We start from the raw sequence: 17,889 nt of genomic DNA, 5'->3' as shown, positions 1-17,889 counted from the left end.
ATACAAAAATTAAATGTCTTTGATGCATGACAGTTACACAGCTGGGCTAATGGAAAACAGTTGGGGGGCTACATACATATTTTTGTTATGTGTATTACAAATGAGAAGTATATGGTGCAGGACAATAATACAGCTGGGCTATCAAAAATAGTTGGGGCTATTGTGGGCCAGTTCATTTAAAATAAAAACAACATTTTTTCTGAATAGTGGGAACCAGAGTGTGTCTAATCTAATTTGGCCATTGACCACAAACTTTTCTCAGTCTTGGCAGTTTATTTTATATATACTAAAATATATACCAGTTGACAGTATTGCCACATCAATTCCATTTTAGTGTGTCCAAGCATTTTAACCCCTTCACATCACATGACGTACATCGTACGTCAAGGCAGCACGAGAGGAGTTCAGAGAGGGGTCCTGCTGTGACCTTGCTCTGGACGTCGCTGCTCTGCTATGTGTGGCCAGGGAGCACCTCTATTGGCTGACGCGGTTCTCGATGCAACGCCGGCTAATTAAGCATCTAAATGCAGCTGTCAAACCTGACAGCTGCATTTAAATGCTCTACATGTCCCAGGTTTCTAGCTGGATAGATCTCAGGGGCACATGATCAGGGGAGATCCGTTCTTCTGGCCAGGCCTCAGCGTCGCAATGGCACTGATCCCGGCTCGGCAATACATTGCTATGGTCTGCAGCAGACCAGAGTAATGTATCACTGATCTCACTGATCATTGCTGTGTATATACACAGCATTGATCGCTATGAGAGATCAATGCTGTGTGTATAGAAGTCCCCCAGGGTGACTTCTAGTTAAAGTAAAAAGTGAAGTAAAAATGTTTTTTTATTTATAAAAAATTCCCTCCCCTAATAAGTCCAAATAACCCCCCCTTTTCCCATTTTATAATTATAAATAAACAAACATATTTTGTATCGTCACATGCGTAATTGGCCGAACTATTAAATTATCACATTCCTGATCTCGCACGGTAAACGGCATAAGCGCAAAAGAATTCCAAAGTGCAAAATTTGCGCATTTTTTGTTGCATGAAATCTAGAAAAAATGTAATAAATATAATCAAAAATATGCATTAATACGCAAACAAGACACCGATAGAAAGTACAGATCATGGCACAAAAAATTACACCTCACACAGCCCCATAGACCAAAAAATAAAAGCATTCTAAGGATGGGAATAGAGCGATTTTAAACACTTTTAGTTTTTTAAAAAGGTTTTCATTTTTTAAAAACCGACAAATAAAATAAAAGTCATAAGAGTTACATATCGTTGTAATCGTACTGATGTGATGAACATAGATAACATGTCAGTTTTACCATAGGGCGAACAGCGTAAACACGAAACTCACTGAAATTAAAACAAATTCCTTTTTTTTTTTATTTGACAGCGCAAATGATTTTTTTCCCGGTTTTGCTGCATATTTTATGGGAAAATAAAGCCTGTCAAAAATAAGGGCTCATGTGGGTCTCTAGGTGAAAAAATGCAAGTGCTATGGCCTTTTAAACATAAAGTGGCAAAAGCAAAAGTGCAGTAACGAAAATTGGCTTTGACCTTTAAGTGTCACTTTCGTTTCAGAAATCAATAGTCCAGGTGATTTTCAGCCAATCACTGGCCGCAGCGGTCCCGGTCCTTGAGCTGGAGCGCACGGGACCCGGGAGAAGAAGAGCACAGGAGGAGGCCTGCAGCATGGATAGGTAATGTATATCGTCAGCCGCCGGCCACGCACCGCTGTTACATGTAGCGATGCGCGGTTGTCACCCGACAATTATAGGTTCAAACCTATATCAACGATCAGCCAATGAATACTTTCCTCTAATACCTGTGGGGCCATAATGCTCATCCTACCCCAAGATGAATTCTTTGAGGGGTTTACTTTCCAAAATGGGGTGACTTTTGGGGGGGTTCTATTCTGTAGACATTACAGAGGCGCTGCAAACGCACCTGGTGCTCAGAAACTTCTTGAGAAAAATCTGCACGGAAAATGCTAATTGGCGCTCCTTCCCTTCTGAGCCCGGCTGGGTGCCCATACAGGGGTTTATGCCCACATATGGGGTACCGTTCTACTCAGGAGAACCTGTGTTACAGATTTTGTGGTGAATTTTCTCTCCTGTTCCTCGTGAAATTGAGAAATTTCAAACTAAAGGAACATATTATTGGAAAAATTCGAGTTTTTCTTTTTTACTGTCTACTTTTGAATACTTTCCTCTAATACCTGTGGGGTCAAAATGCTCACCACACCCCAAAATGAATTCTTTGAGGGGTGCACTTTCCAAAATGGGGTGACTTATGGCGAGATTTTACTGCGCTGGCACTGCAGGGGCACTGCAAACGCACCTGGTACTCAGAAACGTCTTCAGCAAAATCTGCATTAAAAAAAGCTAATTGGCGCTCCTTTCCTTCTGAGCCCCACTGTGTGCCCATGCAGTGGTTTATGCCCACATATGAGGTAACTTTTTACTCAGGAGAACCTGCATTACAAATTTTAGGGTACTATTTTTCTCTTGTTACTCGTGAAATTGAGAAATTTCAAACTAAACGAACATATTATTGGATAAATTTGAGTTTTTCATTTTTACTGTCTAATTTTGAATACTTTCCTCTAACACCTGTGGGGTCAAAATGCTCATCCTACCCCAAGATAAATTCTTTGAGGGGTGCACTTTCCAAAATGGGGTGACTTATGGGGGTTTTTCTCCCTGCGGACACTACAGGGGCTCTGCAAACGCACCTGGCGCTCGGAAACTTCTTCAGCAAAATCTGCAATGGAAAAGCTAATTGGCGCTCCCTTCCTTCTGAGCCCCGCTGTGTGCCCATACAGTGGTTTACGCCCACATATGGGGTACCGTAGTACTCAAGAGAACCTGCGTTACAAATTTCGGGGTGCTTTTTCTCTCATGTTCCTTTTGAAAATGAGAAACTTTAATCTAAACGTATATATTATTTTCATTTTTTTACGGCCTAATGGTGAATACTTTCCTCCAGCCCCTGTAGGGTTAAAATGCTCATTATACCCCTAGATTAATTCTTTAAGGTGTGTAGTTTCCAAAATGGGGTCACTTATGGGGGTTTCCAGTATACAAACCTCCTAAATCAACTTAAAAAAAGACCTAAAAAAATCAGTTTTTGAAACTTTCACGAAAATGTGGTAATTTGCTGATAAATTTCTAAGCCCCGTAACACCCTAAAAAAGTTTAATATGTTTATGAAATGAAGCCAGAATAAAGAGGACATATCGGTAATGTGACTTAGTAACTAATTTATGTGATACGACTTTCTTTTTTTAGAAGCAGAGAATTTCAAAGTTCATAAAATGCTAATTTTTTTAATTTTTCATGATATTTTGATGTTTTTCACAAGAAACACACAAAGTAGTGACCAAATTTTGCCCCTAATATAAAGTGCCATATGTGACAAAAAAACAGTCTCAGAATCGTAAGCATACGTTAAAGCATCACTGAGCTATAAGCGCATAAAGTGAGACAGGTCAGATTTTGAAAAATGAGCCTGGTCTTTTAGGTGCAAATAGGCTTGGTCTTGAAGGGGTTAATGTTATCACCAGGGGCGTAGCTAAAGGCTGATGGGCCCTAATGTGCCACCATGTTCTAATGCCCTGTCACTGCCTCCACCTCATGTACTGCACTACTGCCCCCTATAGATAATGGACTGTACTGTGTCATTGTCTAATCATTGTATTCCAATCTTTGACTCTACAGCTGAAAAACTACAACTCTCATCATGAACTGCCAGTTGGAAACGATGGGGGTTGTAGTGCTGCAACCTGAAGAGCCACATGCTGCAAAACTACAACTCCCATTATAAACTGTCAGCAGGGCATGATGAAGTTTGAACTTCTGCAACCTGGAGAAGTCACCTGATATCACCTGCAGTCCTATGTAACACCACAGATAACAGTGATATCCCTCTGAGTACAGATAATGTAGTAGTCATCTGCAGTCCTATGTAACACCACAGATAACGCAGTGATATCTCTGAGTACAGATAATGTAGTAGATGTCACCTGCAGTCCTATGTAACACCACAGATAACACAGTGATATCTCTGAGTACAGATCATGTAGTAGATGTCCCCTGCAGTCCTATGTAACACCACAGATAACACAGTGATATCTCTGAGTACAGATAATATAGATGCAGCACAAGCTGGAGCTCAACGCGGTAAAGATACGGCCATAGGACATAGCTTGGGCCGCCAAGGCAGATGTCTGGAGGAGGGGGCGCTGGTACTTGCTGTCATCTGATTAGGTAAGAGGCCCAATCAGATGACAGCATGTACCAGCGGGCGCAGCGGGACAGATTAGCGCAGTGCTTCCCAACCTTTTCCACCTCGGGGCACCCCTACTAAATGATGTTCTACAAAATAAGAAAACCGTCATACAGTGACTCACCAGTGATGTCTTCTTTGATCTGAGGCATCACTTTCCCTTTTCCTCTTCATCCGGCCCAGTCCTCCAAGATGATTCCTTCCAGATACGTTTCATCCCCTTAGAACCTGCGAGACAAACAATTTAGGCTCCGCACATTTCTAGCAACTTCCTTCCCTTCCTTCCTCCTGTAGGCTCCCATAGTAACTGCACTGTTTGGTGTAATGTGCAGTAAAGTGAGTAGGAATGTGGGATGCCCCCTGTATGTAGGATCCCCTGCTGTGCCCCCATGAGCTAATAATGGCCCCAGAGGTGCCCCCATACAATAATAATGCTCCCAGAGGTGCCCTCATGAGCTAATTATGCCCCCAGAGGTGCCCCCATGAACAAATAATGGCCCCAGAGGTGCCCTCATGAGCTAATAATGCCCCCAGAGGTGCCCTCAGGAGCTAATAATGCCCCCAGAGGTGCCCCCATGGACTAATAATGCCCCCAGAGGTGCCCCCATGAACTAATAATGCCCCCAGAGGTGCCCCCATCAACTAATAATGCCCCCAGAGGTGCCCCCATGAGCTAATAATGCCCCCAGAAGTGCCCCCATGAGCTAATAATGCCCCCAGAGGTGCCCCCATGAGCTAATAATGCCCCCAGAGGTGCCCCCATGAACTAATAATGCCCCCAGAGGTGCCCCCATGAACTAATAATGCCTCCAGAGGTGCCCCCATGAACTAATAATGCCCCCAGAGTTGCCCCCTATACAGAGTTGCCCCTGTATTCTGATCGCTGTAATGTTCCGCCCGCTCAATGTGCTCAGGGCGGAACATCAAAGCGATCTGTGCATCCCGAGAAGCTGCGCGGCTGCAGCTTCTCGGGATGCTTAAAGTGACAGTGTCACAAGTGGCAAGGGGGGGCCGTGCGCGCCCCCCTAGCGTAGGGGCCCGGTCGCCATGGCGACCCCGGCGACCCCTATAGCTACGCCACTGGTTATCACCCAAACACCCCCACTCCCCGCACCCTCCACAGCACTGTCTCCTCTGTCCCCCCTCTGGGGGAGAGTTTTCTCCAGGGCCTATCTACTGTGGCCAGGTGCCTAATCCTCACAAGAATTATTGTTTTTAGATTGTTAAACAATTAAACAATTTTTTTGTAAGCTCCATAATGAAGAGGTTACTTCACTTTGCCATGCAATTTGGGAGAAAAGTGCCACTGGCCATCTGACACTCCACTATGTCCACTATGTCCTGCTCCCATATTACCTGCAGCATTGTCTTTAAGGGTGCCTTCACACATACCTGATCCGCAGCGGATTTCACACTGCGGGTTTGCAGCGAAATCCGCTGCGGATCCATGTAGTGTGAAGGTCTATGGGTTACATATCCGCAGCGGAATTTTATTTCTGCTGCGGATATGTAACCTGGCCCTTTTAACCCCCGCAGCCCCGGCCCGGAGCACACATCACCTGGTCCAGGCTCCTGCTTGCTTCAGGGGCCTCCCAACATCTCCCGGCGGTCAGCCAATCAGTGCGTTGCCGCGCTGCCCATTATCGCACACCACCGTGCCTGAATTAAAGTTGAGCAACAACAATCGCTAGTCTTTCTGCTGTTCCATACCCCTTGGCTGCTCCACACAGACAGATGAGTTTCAGAACAGCCTGCTGTTACTCATCTCCGGCTGTGCTGAAGTTGGTGGTGCATCAGGAGGAGGCAACAGGAGGCAAGGATTGACATCAAGTAATCCAGGGTGGTGGTAGGACAAGTGCCAAAACGCTTCAGGCCTGAGCCCCAGCCACCAGTACATTAACCCAGTGGACAATTAGGGAGATGTAACGTCCCAGCCTGGGCCTACCAGGCCACATATTGGTGGTTATGTGGACCTTGCCACAGATTTTGTTAAACAGCGCACACCATATTTACTCCCTAATCTGTGGATCCACTGTACCACCACTAGCAATGGTGTAAGCCGCATCAGGGAGCAGAGTCTAAGGGGCCACTGGTCTTCACCAGTGCCCACCACAAGGCGAGATGGACTTGCTGCTGCAGATGACCCCCAGATCGCTACCCCTGGCTAGGCTTGTTGGCGGTGGCGGCTGAGGTTCAGCTGGACGTAGGCAGGCAGGAAGACAGCAGCACTTACGGCTGGAACCATAGACAGCAGAAATCATGGGCAGGAATCACAGAGAGCTGGGACCACAGGCTATGGAAAGCATGCAAAGGCTCCAACAAAGAAGGGCAGGACAGGTGCACATATTTAGAGTGAGAAGGTGTTTGGGTGCATACCCAATTAGGGACGTCCTGTGCCTCTAAATCTGTGACAGCGGGGAGGTGGACCGAGGAGCGGTGAGACGTCCGCATGGGGAGAGGGGCAGGAGGAGTGGGTGCAATGGCGGCCCGGAACAAGTGATGACAACACAGCCCTAACAATAAACCATTGGGGGAGAGGTATTCAATACTTGTAGAAGTAAACAATGAAGTAGGTTTCCATGGCAACAAATCAGATTATATTTTTCATATTTCAGAGGATGTTTGGAATATGAAAGCAGTGACCTTGTTGGTTGACATGGGCAATTGCTCGAATGCTGCTTTTGTACTTCTAATAAGCAGTTAAGATGGCCATACATTGTCAATAACAGTTATAACAATTACAGTTATAACACTATTGCTTTATGTGTATGGAGTGGGAAGTCGCAGCTAGACTGCTTTAGTGCCAACTTATCCTTTCCAGAAAAATAGGGTCAGGAGGTAAAAAATCCAACACAACCAACCCAGGTGGTGTCAGTGGAGAGTCAGCAGGTCGCTACACAGGCTGATTATCATTAACCAGTGTTAACAAAGACCAGAGATCTTGTTAGCTGATTGTATCTTTTGTGCGGCCAGTAAAATAATGGTTATCGACCACACATCTCTCTTTCTAAACAGGAGATGTTCGGCCAATAGCAATGCATTGGCCACATGAACAATACTAAGTGAATGTAAATCATGATTTTGATATTACTTTTACAGCGTTCTGCATAAAAACATAGTACCACCCATTATATTGCACATGTTTTGAAAATACAAACCTGATCTATAATACTTATGTTTTTGCTGTAAACTAAGCAAGCCTTCAACATATGCAGCTTGTGCAGCTAAACGTAATGCACTTGATAGCTGCCTCTCGACTTCCTTCCACTCCTTGGCTTCCTTTGCCTGGATTTTGGCATGGGATGGATCCGTATCAGAGAAATTAGGAAAATGAACTGTTATGGGTTGGAATACATGTCTTGGAGGAACAGCATTCATGTCTTTCCAATACCAACGAGTCAAAAGATGAGCTTTGGCTTCATCCTTGAGCATTTTCTTGTATAGAATGTTAAATTCTTCTTCTTCTATAATTCGAGGCATTGGTCTGTATCCATAGCGATTGCCAACTAAACCCTTTTAAAAAATAACACATATTTTTAAATAAATAAATGAGATATAGATAAACCTGATCACTTCACTTGGCTACGTTCCATCCTACATACACATACTATTACATACTATTGTTGAACACAATTAAGCATATGTTTGTTTTGATGGTTATTTAAAAGTCTCTGAGGAAAGGTTTATTGAGGTTTGTGTTGTAACGCTAAAGACACCCAAGAGAGGTTTGTTATCATTGGTATAGACAAAGGACAGGCAATGGCACAGTTATATTCAGTGTCTGCACTAGTTTGTGTTCTTTGTTTAGAATAATCTTTAGTGAAATGTAGAAAGCACAGCAGGAACACACATGCTAAGGCTGATATGCACATTGCTTTGAAAAATATAATCCCTTCAGGCTTGGGGGGGGGTGCTGACAAATCGCCCAATCTGCCATCTTCTGCTTCCTTTAACTGAGCTCATTTCATAGCATGTGGGGACCGGCTGCTTTATGCAGCCAGGCCCTTATTTTTAATGATGGGCTGCCATGATCGTGTGGTGGCCTGTCATTAAACCCTGCAGTGCCACACTTACAACAGTGACAGGAGCTGCACTCCTGTCACTGTCTAATCGGGATGCCCGCAGTGTGACCGTGTGGGCTCCAATCATGTATCAATGAGTATTTTAACCCCTTCACGTCAGCCATACAGCTATTTACGTTCCTGCTGCACATACCTCAGGAATGGCAGGCAGCCGCAGTCCCGCAGCTGCCTGTCATTAACCCCCCTAAAGGAGAAGTCTGGTGAAAATTTTTATTAAAGTACTGCATTGCCCCCAGGGGCGGATTAACTTTACCATAGGCCCCGGGCTGTTCACCAAGCCTGGGCCCCCCCACCCCACTGTAACTATGGCAGCACTAACCTGGGGTTCATAGTACAGGACAGATAATGTCATGATGTCCTGATTTGTGCAAAATCGACATAAAAAACAGTAATTTTTTGCAAATCATGGCGGAAGTGTAGCCAGGAGACAGTATACCACTGAAAGTAAAAGTCTTTTTGGGTGGTCATGGGCCCCCCAGGAGCTCAGGGCCCCGGGCTACCGCCCGAAACGCCCCTATTATAATCCACTACTGATTGCCCCTCAAAAGTTATACAAATCACCAATATACACTTACAGGGAAAAAAGCGCTTTATAAGCATTTCCCATAATAAGTGTATATTGGTGATTTGTATAACTTTTGGGGGGGGGCAATACAATACATTAATAAAAATTTTCACCAGACTTCTCTTTTAAACGCTGCTAATTTTCATTTTTATAGTATACTAAAAACTTTTCTCTAACACTAGTGGGGTCTAAATGTTCCTTACACCCTTAAATAAATAATTTTAGCAGTGTAATTTCCCAAATGGGGACACTTATGGGGGGATTTCCACTGCCATGCAGCACTGTAAATGTGCAAGTTGCACAAAAGCAGTTCCAGCTACATGTGCCTAAATGTGCATAATGGCTCTCCATCTAAGCCCTGCTGTGTGCACAGGCAGGAGTTCATGACAACATCTGGGGTGCTACCTTACTCAGGAAAAGTTGTATAATACATTTTGGGGTGCTTATACCTTAATGTATCTTGAGGATTTTGAGACAAACTACACATTTTTTGAAAAATTGCAATTTTTCATTTTTAAGTCTTGGTTCTAAGAAATCAAATAATAAATAATAGATAAACATAAAACATCTGTGAGAGGCTAAAAGCTCACTTTGCCATACATATGCCCTAGATTCCTTGCGAATTGCATTTTCTAAAATGGGGTCCTGTAGTGGTGTTTCTTATGTTTTAGCTCCTCAATTCGCTTGCAAACCCAAATATAGTGCCTGGAAAAGCACCCTAACAAAGTTTAGGCCACAAAATCCACAGGGTGGTCGTTTATATATGAGGGCTGTGGCAAGGCAAGCAGTGCATTAGGGCCATTCATGTGATATTTCTAAAACTGCAGATTCAAGGTAAGAAATATTGAATTGAATTACGATGGATTATGATTGAAAACAATGTTTTATTAAATTTGCATAACTCCCATTGACTATAATGAGAACTGTGTAAACAGCATAGCACTACAAGCTCTCAGAGTCCTCAAGGTCTATCACTATATCCATTATATCTGTATAGGTATTTTTAGCTCTGTTGTAATCCCTGTATCATCACCATGCATTCCAGTGAGATGATAATACATTCTTCCTGGTCAAGCATTTTTAATGGAAAATGATAGAGATGAGCTCTGTTAGTATCTCCCTGCTCTGCTCTAACTGCCTTCTGCCATCCTGCTCTCTCCTCCACACACACAGCAGACTGGCCACCTCTTTAAATGAACTGCCTTATATAGAGAGTGAGGGGCTGACATCACAGAGGGGCCTGCAACTGATTAGACAGGCACTAGGGATTATGGTTAATCCCTTTCTCCCGCCCAGTGACGCTCCAGACAGCATAAGTGGTCCAATTCGTTTTTTAAAAGCCCCATTTACAGCAAATATTGATTAGCTGGATTCGGTCCAATTTGTTTTTTGACAGCCCCATTTGCAGCAAATTTTGATTAGCTGGATTCGCCTCGCTCATCTCTAGAATATGATCTCTTTATCCTATAACATTTATAATACATTTTATTACATAAAATAAAGGTCAGGAGTATTTCTTCAATGTTAGTATACATAATACCAATTATTTAATATTGGGCTTGTACCTAGCAGCATAACTAATGAAACATGGGGACATATAAAGTAAATAAAGGGACAATTACTTTTTCACATGGATAATGTTTAAAACATCTGCATTGTGTATTGGCTCTTGTTCCTCTTTTTATTTGAACCAATGCCACCACAAATAGTGGCAAAATTAAGATATTCTTAACCTTTATTAGCTCCTCCTATTCACACATAAAAGAAATAAGCATTATTTTGTAAAGCTGAAGTATTGAGAAATGGAAATGACTTACTATAAAGTATGGTCCAATAGAAGTGTTCCGACAAGCTTCTATTTCCTTAAGACAAAGATCTGTGGTCATGTGATCTACGGAGGCATAATCTCGTATACCCCAGCGCATGTCCACCACCTATAGGTAGGAATATTTATTAGAAGTGGAAGAGAGAGAAATAAACACCTGATAATACAAGGTTTAAAGGAAAACTAACAGAATCTCAACTTTAAACATGTCCCTTTTTATCTGCTAGGTCTACCCCAGTGATAACATGCATCCTTTCCCACAATCCACCTTACTCACATGTGGAAATTAAAATGGTAGCTAAACTGATCCATGAAGATTCAAATATGAAACATATTTTTATGTTTCTAAAGAGCATAGAAGACCCTTGGCGCTTTCTCTCCGCATTATGTTGTGGGGGCTGCTGACAGGCAGTCCTTGCATGTATGATGCACTAATCCTTTTGGCACTGAAGGTGGTGCACAGCTGCTTTGTTGGACTTTTAATTCTGGATATTTTTATGTCTAATTTCACATGAAACATCTATTAAAACCTATGTATCTTAATGGGAAAACCCCTTTAAGGCCAAAATTGGCTTGGTCCTTCACAGATTTATGTAGTGTTCTATGCTAGTGCAGACAGCTCTCACATAAAATAAATTGTACATTAACCTTTTTACCTACAGCTGCCGATTTATATTATTAAAGAGGTTACCTCAAATGTTAATCCATGTTTCTGACAAAAAGCTTGTATCTCAGGATAGGCCATCTCCAAAAGTGCATTACGTTCTTCAGCCATATCTAGAAGTTGTACATGACAATGAGAGATTTAAATGCACAGTAAGTTTCATTCATATACAAAAAACTTAAAGCTTAAGGGTGCTTTCACACACAGCGTATCCGCAGAGGATTTCTCACTGCGAATTTGCAGCGAAATCGGCTGATGATACTTGCCCATGCATTTGAATGGACTGATATACTTGCAGCCTGTTTGTCATCCCACTGCGAGTATGTGAAGCTCAGCGCCGTTAACCCCTGCAGCCCTGCTTACATTACCTGCTCCAGGCTCCTGCTCGCTTCGGGGCCTCCCAGCATCTTCCGACGGTCAGCCAATCAATGCGCTGCTTCAGGGCTGCGGGGGTTAACGGTGCTAAGTGTCACATACTCGCAGTGGATGACAATTCCGCTGTGAGTATGTTAGCCCAGTCAAATGCATGGGCAAGTATCCGCAGCGGATTTCGCAGTGAGAAATCAACTGGTCTCATAAAGTTTTAAACATTTATAAAGGTAATTTTACCGGCAAAGATTTCTTGGGCATGGGACCCGCAAACAAGCACCAATCAGTGAGATTGGCAGCTTGTTTGCAGTACCTGTACACAGCACGAGAAATCAAACAGATGGGCTGCATGAACGATCCTTGTATCATTCTTACAGCCCTGGAAACTGACAACACAGATATCGTTATATTTATTTATATATATATATATATATATATATATATATATATATATATATATAGTGCTTTCCAGTCTGCCATAGTGCTCTCTACTGCCACCTCTGTCTGGAAAGGTTTTCTATGGGGATTTGCTACTCCTTTGAGCAGTTCCTGTCATAGACAGAGGTCATACAGCAGCTGATAAGTACTGGAAGATTTTTACTTGAGATTTTTTATTAAAAGTAAATTAAAAATTTATATAACTTTCTGACACCGGTTGATTTGAAACATTTTTTTCCGCCTGAATATCCCTTTAAGGCTGGGTTCACACTACGTATATTTCAGTCAGTATTGTGGTCCTCATATTGCAACCAAAACCAGGAGTGGATTAAAAACACAGAAAGGATCTGTTCACACAATGTTGAAATTGAGTGGATGGCCACCATATAACAGTAAATAACTGCCATTATTTCAATACAACAGCCGTTGTTTTAAAATAACAGCAAATATTTGCCATTAAATGGCGGACATCCACTCAATTTCAACATTGTGTGAACAGATCCTTTCTGTGTTTTTAATCCACTCCTGGTTTTGGTTGCAATATGAGGACCACAATACTGACTGAACCCAGCCGGGGGGCTATGTTCACACTGCGTATGTTTCCGTCCGTAGTTCGTATGCCGCCGTACATGTGCGGCTGAAACTACGGGCGTGGGAAAAATAGACATGCGGCCGAATGCGTACGAACCGCGAACATACGCCCGTAGTACAGTTATGCTTCCCTAGCTTGTTTCGAAGCGATCTGAAACAGGTCATTTACTTGGAAATCTTCGCCCAGCCCAATAAAACTCACAGAACCGTTTGGATCGAAAAATCAAGTTCAATTTGGCTGAAATAAGTACTCCGTACGGGACCGCACTGAAATCCACGGCCCTGAGTTTCAACATTTCCGTCCTCAAACAATGGTCTTGTTCATTTTTCACGGCGCCGTATACGATCCGGATGTAAGCTCATGCGTAGTGTGCATTGTGCGGGTGTATATCGTATACTTTCAAGCGAACGCATCAACCTCAAAACTACGTGCGTATATTCGCAGTTTGCACTACGGAAGGAAACATACGCAGTGTGAACATAGCCTTATACTGTATGATTTTTGCTTCTCCACAGTGTAAAACAATCTTACCTGAAAAAGTGGAGCTTACAAACAGTCGTACACTCTTGGATGACTCAACAGGCAAAATTTGTGCCTTCCCTTGTAGAATATCCTTTATGTTCCCGGAATCCATTTTCTGTAAATAACATAGGTAAATACTATGACATCAAGTAAATGGGATGCTGCTGTTCCCTTAAACCACATGATATGTTCCCAAGAATTCTTTACTGTATGCTGTAACATTTTATGTATACATTATATTGTTCTAGTAAGTCTTGCAAAATGTAAGTAGTTTCACCAGTACAAGCCCAAGGTTTATGTGGTTATGTGGGCTCTTGCCTTACTGGGCCCTTTTGCAGTTCAACTCACACATTGGCAGTTAGGGCTTATTCTCTCGTTCCGTATAACATGGAACCTACACACGAGGAAAACCTATAGTGGACTCTTTCCCCGCACGACATCATGTATCAGTGTGATGCCAATGTAGTGATGTATTGTCCAGGTACTGGTGGTCCACTAAGCTTTATTCCACCTGGGTAAAGTGCCTCTGTCAGGTATGACACTAAAAGGGGATGAAGGTGTTGTTATGCATTTCCTCACTAGGTGTCACTGTTTGTTTTAGTCTCATGTCTTTCTACTAAGCACAGCTGAAGGAGAGCAATGGGTTAAGGTTTTATTGTCATGTGTTATGTTGCTGTCCAATCACAGGTGCAAATGTCTTTCTTTTACACGTATTACTCTCTCTCCTGTCTCCAGCATCCCCACCAATCAGAGAGCGCTTTAGGAACCTACCTGGTGGAAGGATTTAGGTCTTAAGTCTTTTGTTTTTGTTAGTTAGTAGTGTGGATGGACTAAGAAACAGCTGCCAGCTTTCCTGCAACTGAAAGCTCCAGTATGCAGTGCCAAATCCTCAAAAGGAGTAGCCATCCTCTGAGGAACCTTGGGGCAGTTATCACAGCTAGGAACTGACCCCCAGCAAGACAAATAGCACCAGCTGAGGTATCTTGCTTACCATGGCTCTTCTTGAGCGTTTGGAAAGTCTGCTATGCCCAGTTGTAATGCCTGGGGCTTGTACTACACAACTTGGCACTCGCTGAACTGATTGGGCAAAAGGCGGTCATAAAACAACCTGTCTATACATGAATTTGCAGCAAAATCTGCTGTGGATCCATTGCCTTGTATTTTCTATGAGGATACATACTCGCATCGGGATTGACATTGCGCTGCGAGTATGTAAGTTAACCTCCTGCCAGCTGGAGCATACTGTACCTGCTCCATGCTCCATCTTGCTTCGGGGGCTCCCGCACGTCCCGCTCAGCCAATAAGTGGCTGCAGTGGGACAGCACACTGATCGGCTAAGTGGGACGTTCAGCCAGGAACCCCTGAAGCAAGCCGGAGTGGGGAGGAGCTGATGTATGTTCCGACCAGCGGGGAAATAACTTACATACTCTCAGCAGGATGTCAGTCCCGCTGCGAGTAAGTATTCTCATAGAAAACACAAAATTTCGCTGCAAATTTGCAGCCTAAAATCCGCTGCGGATCCGCTACGCGTGAAGGTATCCTTAACCTGTATTGCACTCAAGAGTTGTACAATAAATTATTTTTCTGGTTAAGTACTGGACTCTGTCTTATTTTTGTTGTTGAACCTACACCTACACCTACACCTTGCACTTGAGCTATCCCCTTTTTCAGGCACATTGCCTATGTGTCCAGGTGTGGGTTTCAACACCAATCCTCTTCAACGTGACAAGTGCCCAAGTGACCCACACCCACCTAGCTGCAATACTATCTCACAGCAACCCCAGGCCATGGCACCAGGAGCGGACAAAGTGTTGGAATCTTCGCGCCACTGTAATGAGAAGTGTTTTTTACGGAACATGGGAATAAACCCTAAGCAGAAACTACTGACAGTAATGTAATTGCTGTGCACCTGCTGTAATCACTCCAAATCTCCTGCAGCGTTCAACTTTTTGCATTGTAATTGTTAAAAGCAAATGAGGAAAACTTGCAAGATAACTGGCATGCTGGGGTATAGAACTTGCAGTAGGTCACCGTGCACTGTGGGTTTTAGTCGTAGCATATGGATGAGATTTGTTAAAATTTCATCCATTACCGTGCTACTGTTGATTACAGCAGGTTAGTTGTTGGTATATCCAGTATACAAAGACCAGTATTACCAGTAATACCATTGTATAAAGGACAAATATTGCCATCACTTGATACAAGCAAAAAGGTACACGATCCAGCACTCCGTAAAATTAGTAGTTTATTTGGAAAATTTTTAAAATCGCATGATAGAACACCAATGTGTACTTCCACTCCTTCAGAGTTATAAATATCCCAATCACTCCATGACCACTGCCATTATCACCATGCTGTTACAGAATAGAATCATATCCTATGCCAAGAGCGATATACCTTCTATAGTGTCTATAAATTGGTAGATACCAGTTCTACAAAGGCTTTGAAGTCTGTACAAGTCATAACAGTAAACTTACAACACTGCAGTATTTAAATGAACGCATTTTTTTTTTATAAATATAGCAGTATAAGATTTGTACATTTTCCATTTCCATTTGTAAATAAAAAAAAAAATAGAAAAACTAAAATTAAACCAGAATTAAACTTATTAGAAGATTACATTTGGTAAACAGTAATTTACTTTAATATTTGAAAACTATGCCAGACTGTAACATGAGCTAGCTATTTAGTTACCTCAAAGATCTGATGTCTCTTGAAACTGTTCAGAGTCAGAGGACAATTCATTCAGACGAGAGAGGTGGCATATGACATATGTTTTCTATGGTTTTCATTGATGTTTGGTTCTTCATAGAAATGAATAGCTAAAAATTTATAATAAAATAGAAAGCGGAAAGAAAAACGTACAGAAAATGACTATTTTTTCAGAGTAGTAAAGTTGTTCTGTTGAAGGTACCGCTTAAGCCTTTGTATACAGGTGAGAGACACGCAATGTGTCAGACAATATCCCATCTCTATAACAACAAACGTTTTCTCTAAGGGACTGTATAATTGAGTCTTCAGGGAGCTGGGAAACCTCCTTCTGTTTTCTACTCACATGCCTTTTGCACACATATTGATGATTGCTTACAGGCTTTGTATGGGGCAGGTAAAACCAGTTATGATCTGGTCCTCTGAATTCAGTTGTCATTTAAGCCATATGAGGCAATTGTTATGCTTATAGCGTTTCTATAGATGTATGTACATAGCTCTAAACGTACATGACACTTGTAGTGCCCTCATGTTCTTATGTGAACTGAAATAATTCAGGCCTCTGAGAACTGATATTTCTTTTTTACATACATTGATTACATTTAGTAGATTGTATACACACAAGTACATATAGATGACCCTCCTGCAGCTGAAAACCCCAGCACCAATTCTTATAGGACTTCACTTCATTACAGTTCATACAACATCAACATCCTCCTGTATCAGAAAAAACAAATAGGTTGAAGCTGCGAATAACATTTAATCAAAACAAAAGCTTTTAAATATGTAGCCAATGATAAAAATCGCTTTCTTACCACTTCGATGACTGCAGAAAGTGAACATTAAAATCCCAGGGATGGATGAAGATCCTGGGCTGTTTTACCAGTATTCAGCTTCCGATAGAAGAGGTATTCTTATACCACATCACTTGCAGATAAGCATTTATATCTTCAGACTGGAGGGAAGATATTTGATCGGGGAAGTGTTTCCTCCTGACTCTCATATCTTGTTTATTCTGACCCTCTGCTATTGCTATTTGACTATTCTTCAGGTTCTGATTTTGTACTTCGTTGCCCGAAGTCTGCATATTGTCTGACGGAATTCTTACCACAGGATTGGTAGATTGGTAGGTAATAACTCCAGGCATCATATTTAAAGGACAACTCCAGTGAAAAGCTTTTTCCCAATAATTGAAACAAATTACAAAGTTATATAACTTTGTAATATGATTCAATCACCTATCTGCCCCCCTTCCCTATCTTTTCCCCCCTCAACACCCCCACCAGGAAGTGAAGTAAACTCATTCTTACCTAATGACTGTTCACCCCAGGCTTTTCTCTGGCAGCCATTTTGTGACAATGACATCTTCAAGAGGGAGGCGGGTCTAAGCCCTGTTGGGCCGGCCTCCCTTTGTCAAATGACTCATGTTGCTCAGCTCTGATTGGCTGAGCAAGCTGTAAGCCATCTAACAGTTCTACAGTTAGACATCACAGGAGACTAAGTTATATAACTTTGTAATGTGTATCAATCCCTGGGAAAAAGCTTTTCACTGGAGTTGTCTTTTAACACCGCCACACCAGACCTGACCAATAACGCCATACTTTGACTGGTTAACACCGCCATACCAGACCTGACATATACCACCACACAGTGACTGGATAACACAACCATAGCAGACCTGAAACAATACCGCCATACTGTGACTGGATAACACCGCCATACCAAACCTGACCAATACCACCATACTGTTACTGGGTAACACCGCCATACCAAACCTGACCAGTACCACCATACTGTTACTGGGTAACACCGCCATACCAGACCTGAC

At 42.6% G+C, this 17,889-nt stretch overlaps 1 protein-coding gene across 1 annotated transcript in view; it reads right to left on the bottom strand.

Annotated features, from left to right (window-relative positions):
- The window catches only part of NWD1 (NACHT and WD repeat domain containing 1), a 49,655-nt gene extending 36,191 nt beyond the window's left edge, over positions 1-13,464 (bottom strand). The window contains exons 1-4 of the mRNA XM_069964428.1: positions 13,362-13,464; positions 11,459-11,544; positions 10,760-10,876; positions 7,454-7,808 (exon numbers count right to left, since the gene is read on the bottom strand). Of these exons, the coding sequence (XP_069820529.1) occupies positions 7,454-7,808; positions 10,760-10,876; positions 11,459-11,544; positions 13,362-13,464 (661 nt within the window). The remainder of the gene's footprint in view (positions 1-7,453; positions 7,809-10,759; positions 10,877-11,458; positions 11,545-13,361) is intronic.
- Between the last annotated feature and the right edge of the window lie 4,425 nt (positions 13,465-17,889).

The sequence above is a fragment of the Dendropsophus ebraccatus genome, chromosome 3 (assembly GCF_027789765.1).
Source record: "Dendropsophus ebraccatus isolate aDenEbr1 chromosome 3, aDenEbr1.pat, whole genome shotgun sequence".
In the NCBI taxonomy this organism is placed as follows: Eukaryota; Metazoa; Chordata; class Amphibia; order Anura; family Hylidae; genus Dendropsophus; species Dendropsophus ebraccatus.
Note: the sequence above shows the minus strand (reverse complement) of the source record. Positions and strands in the feature narration are given on the sequence as shown.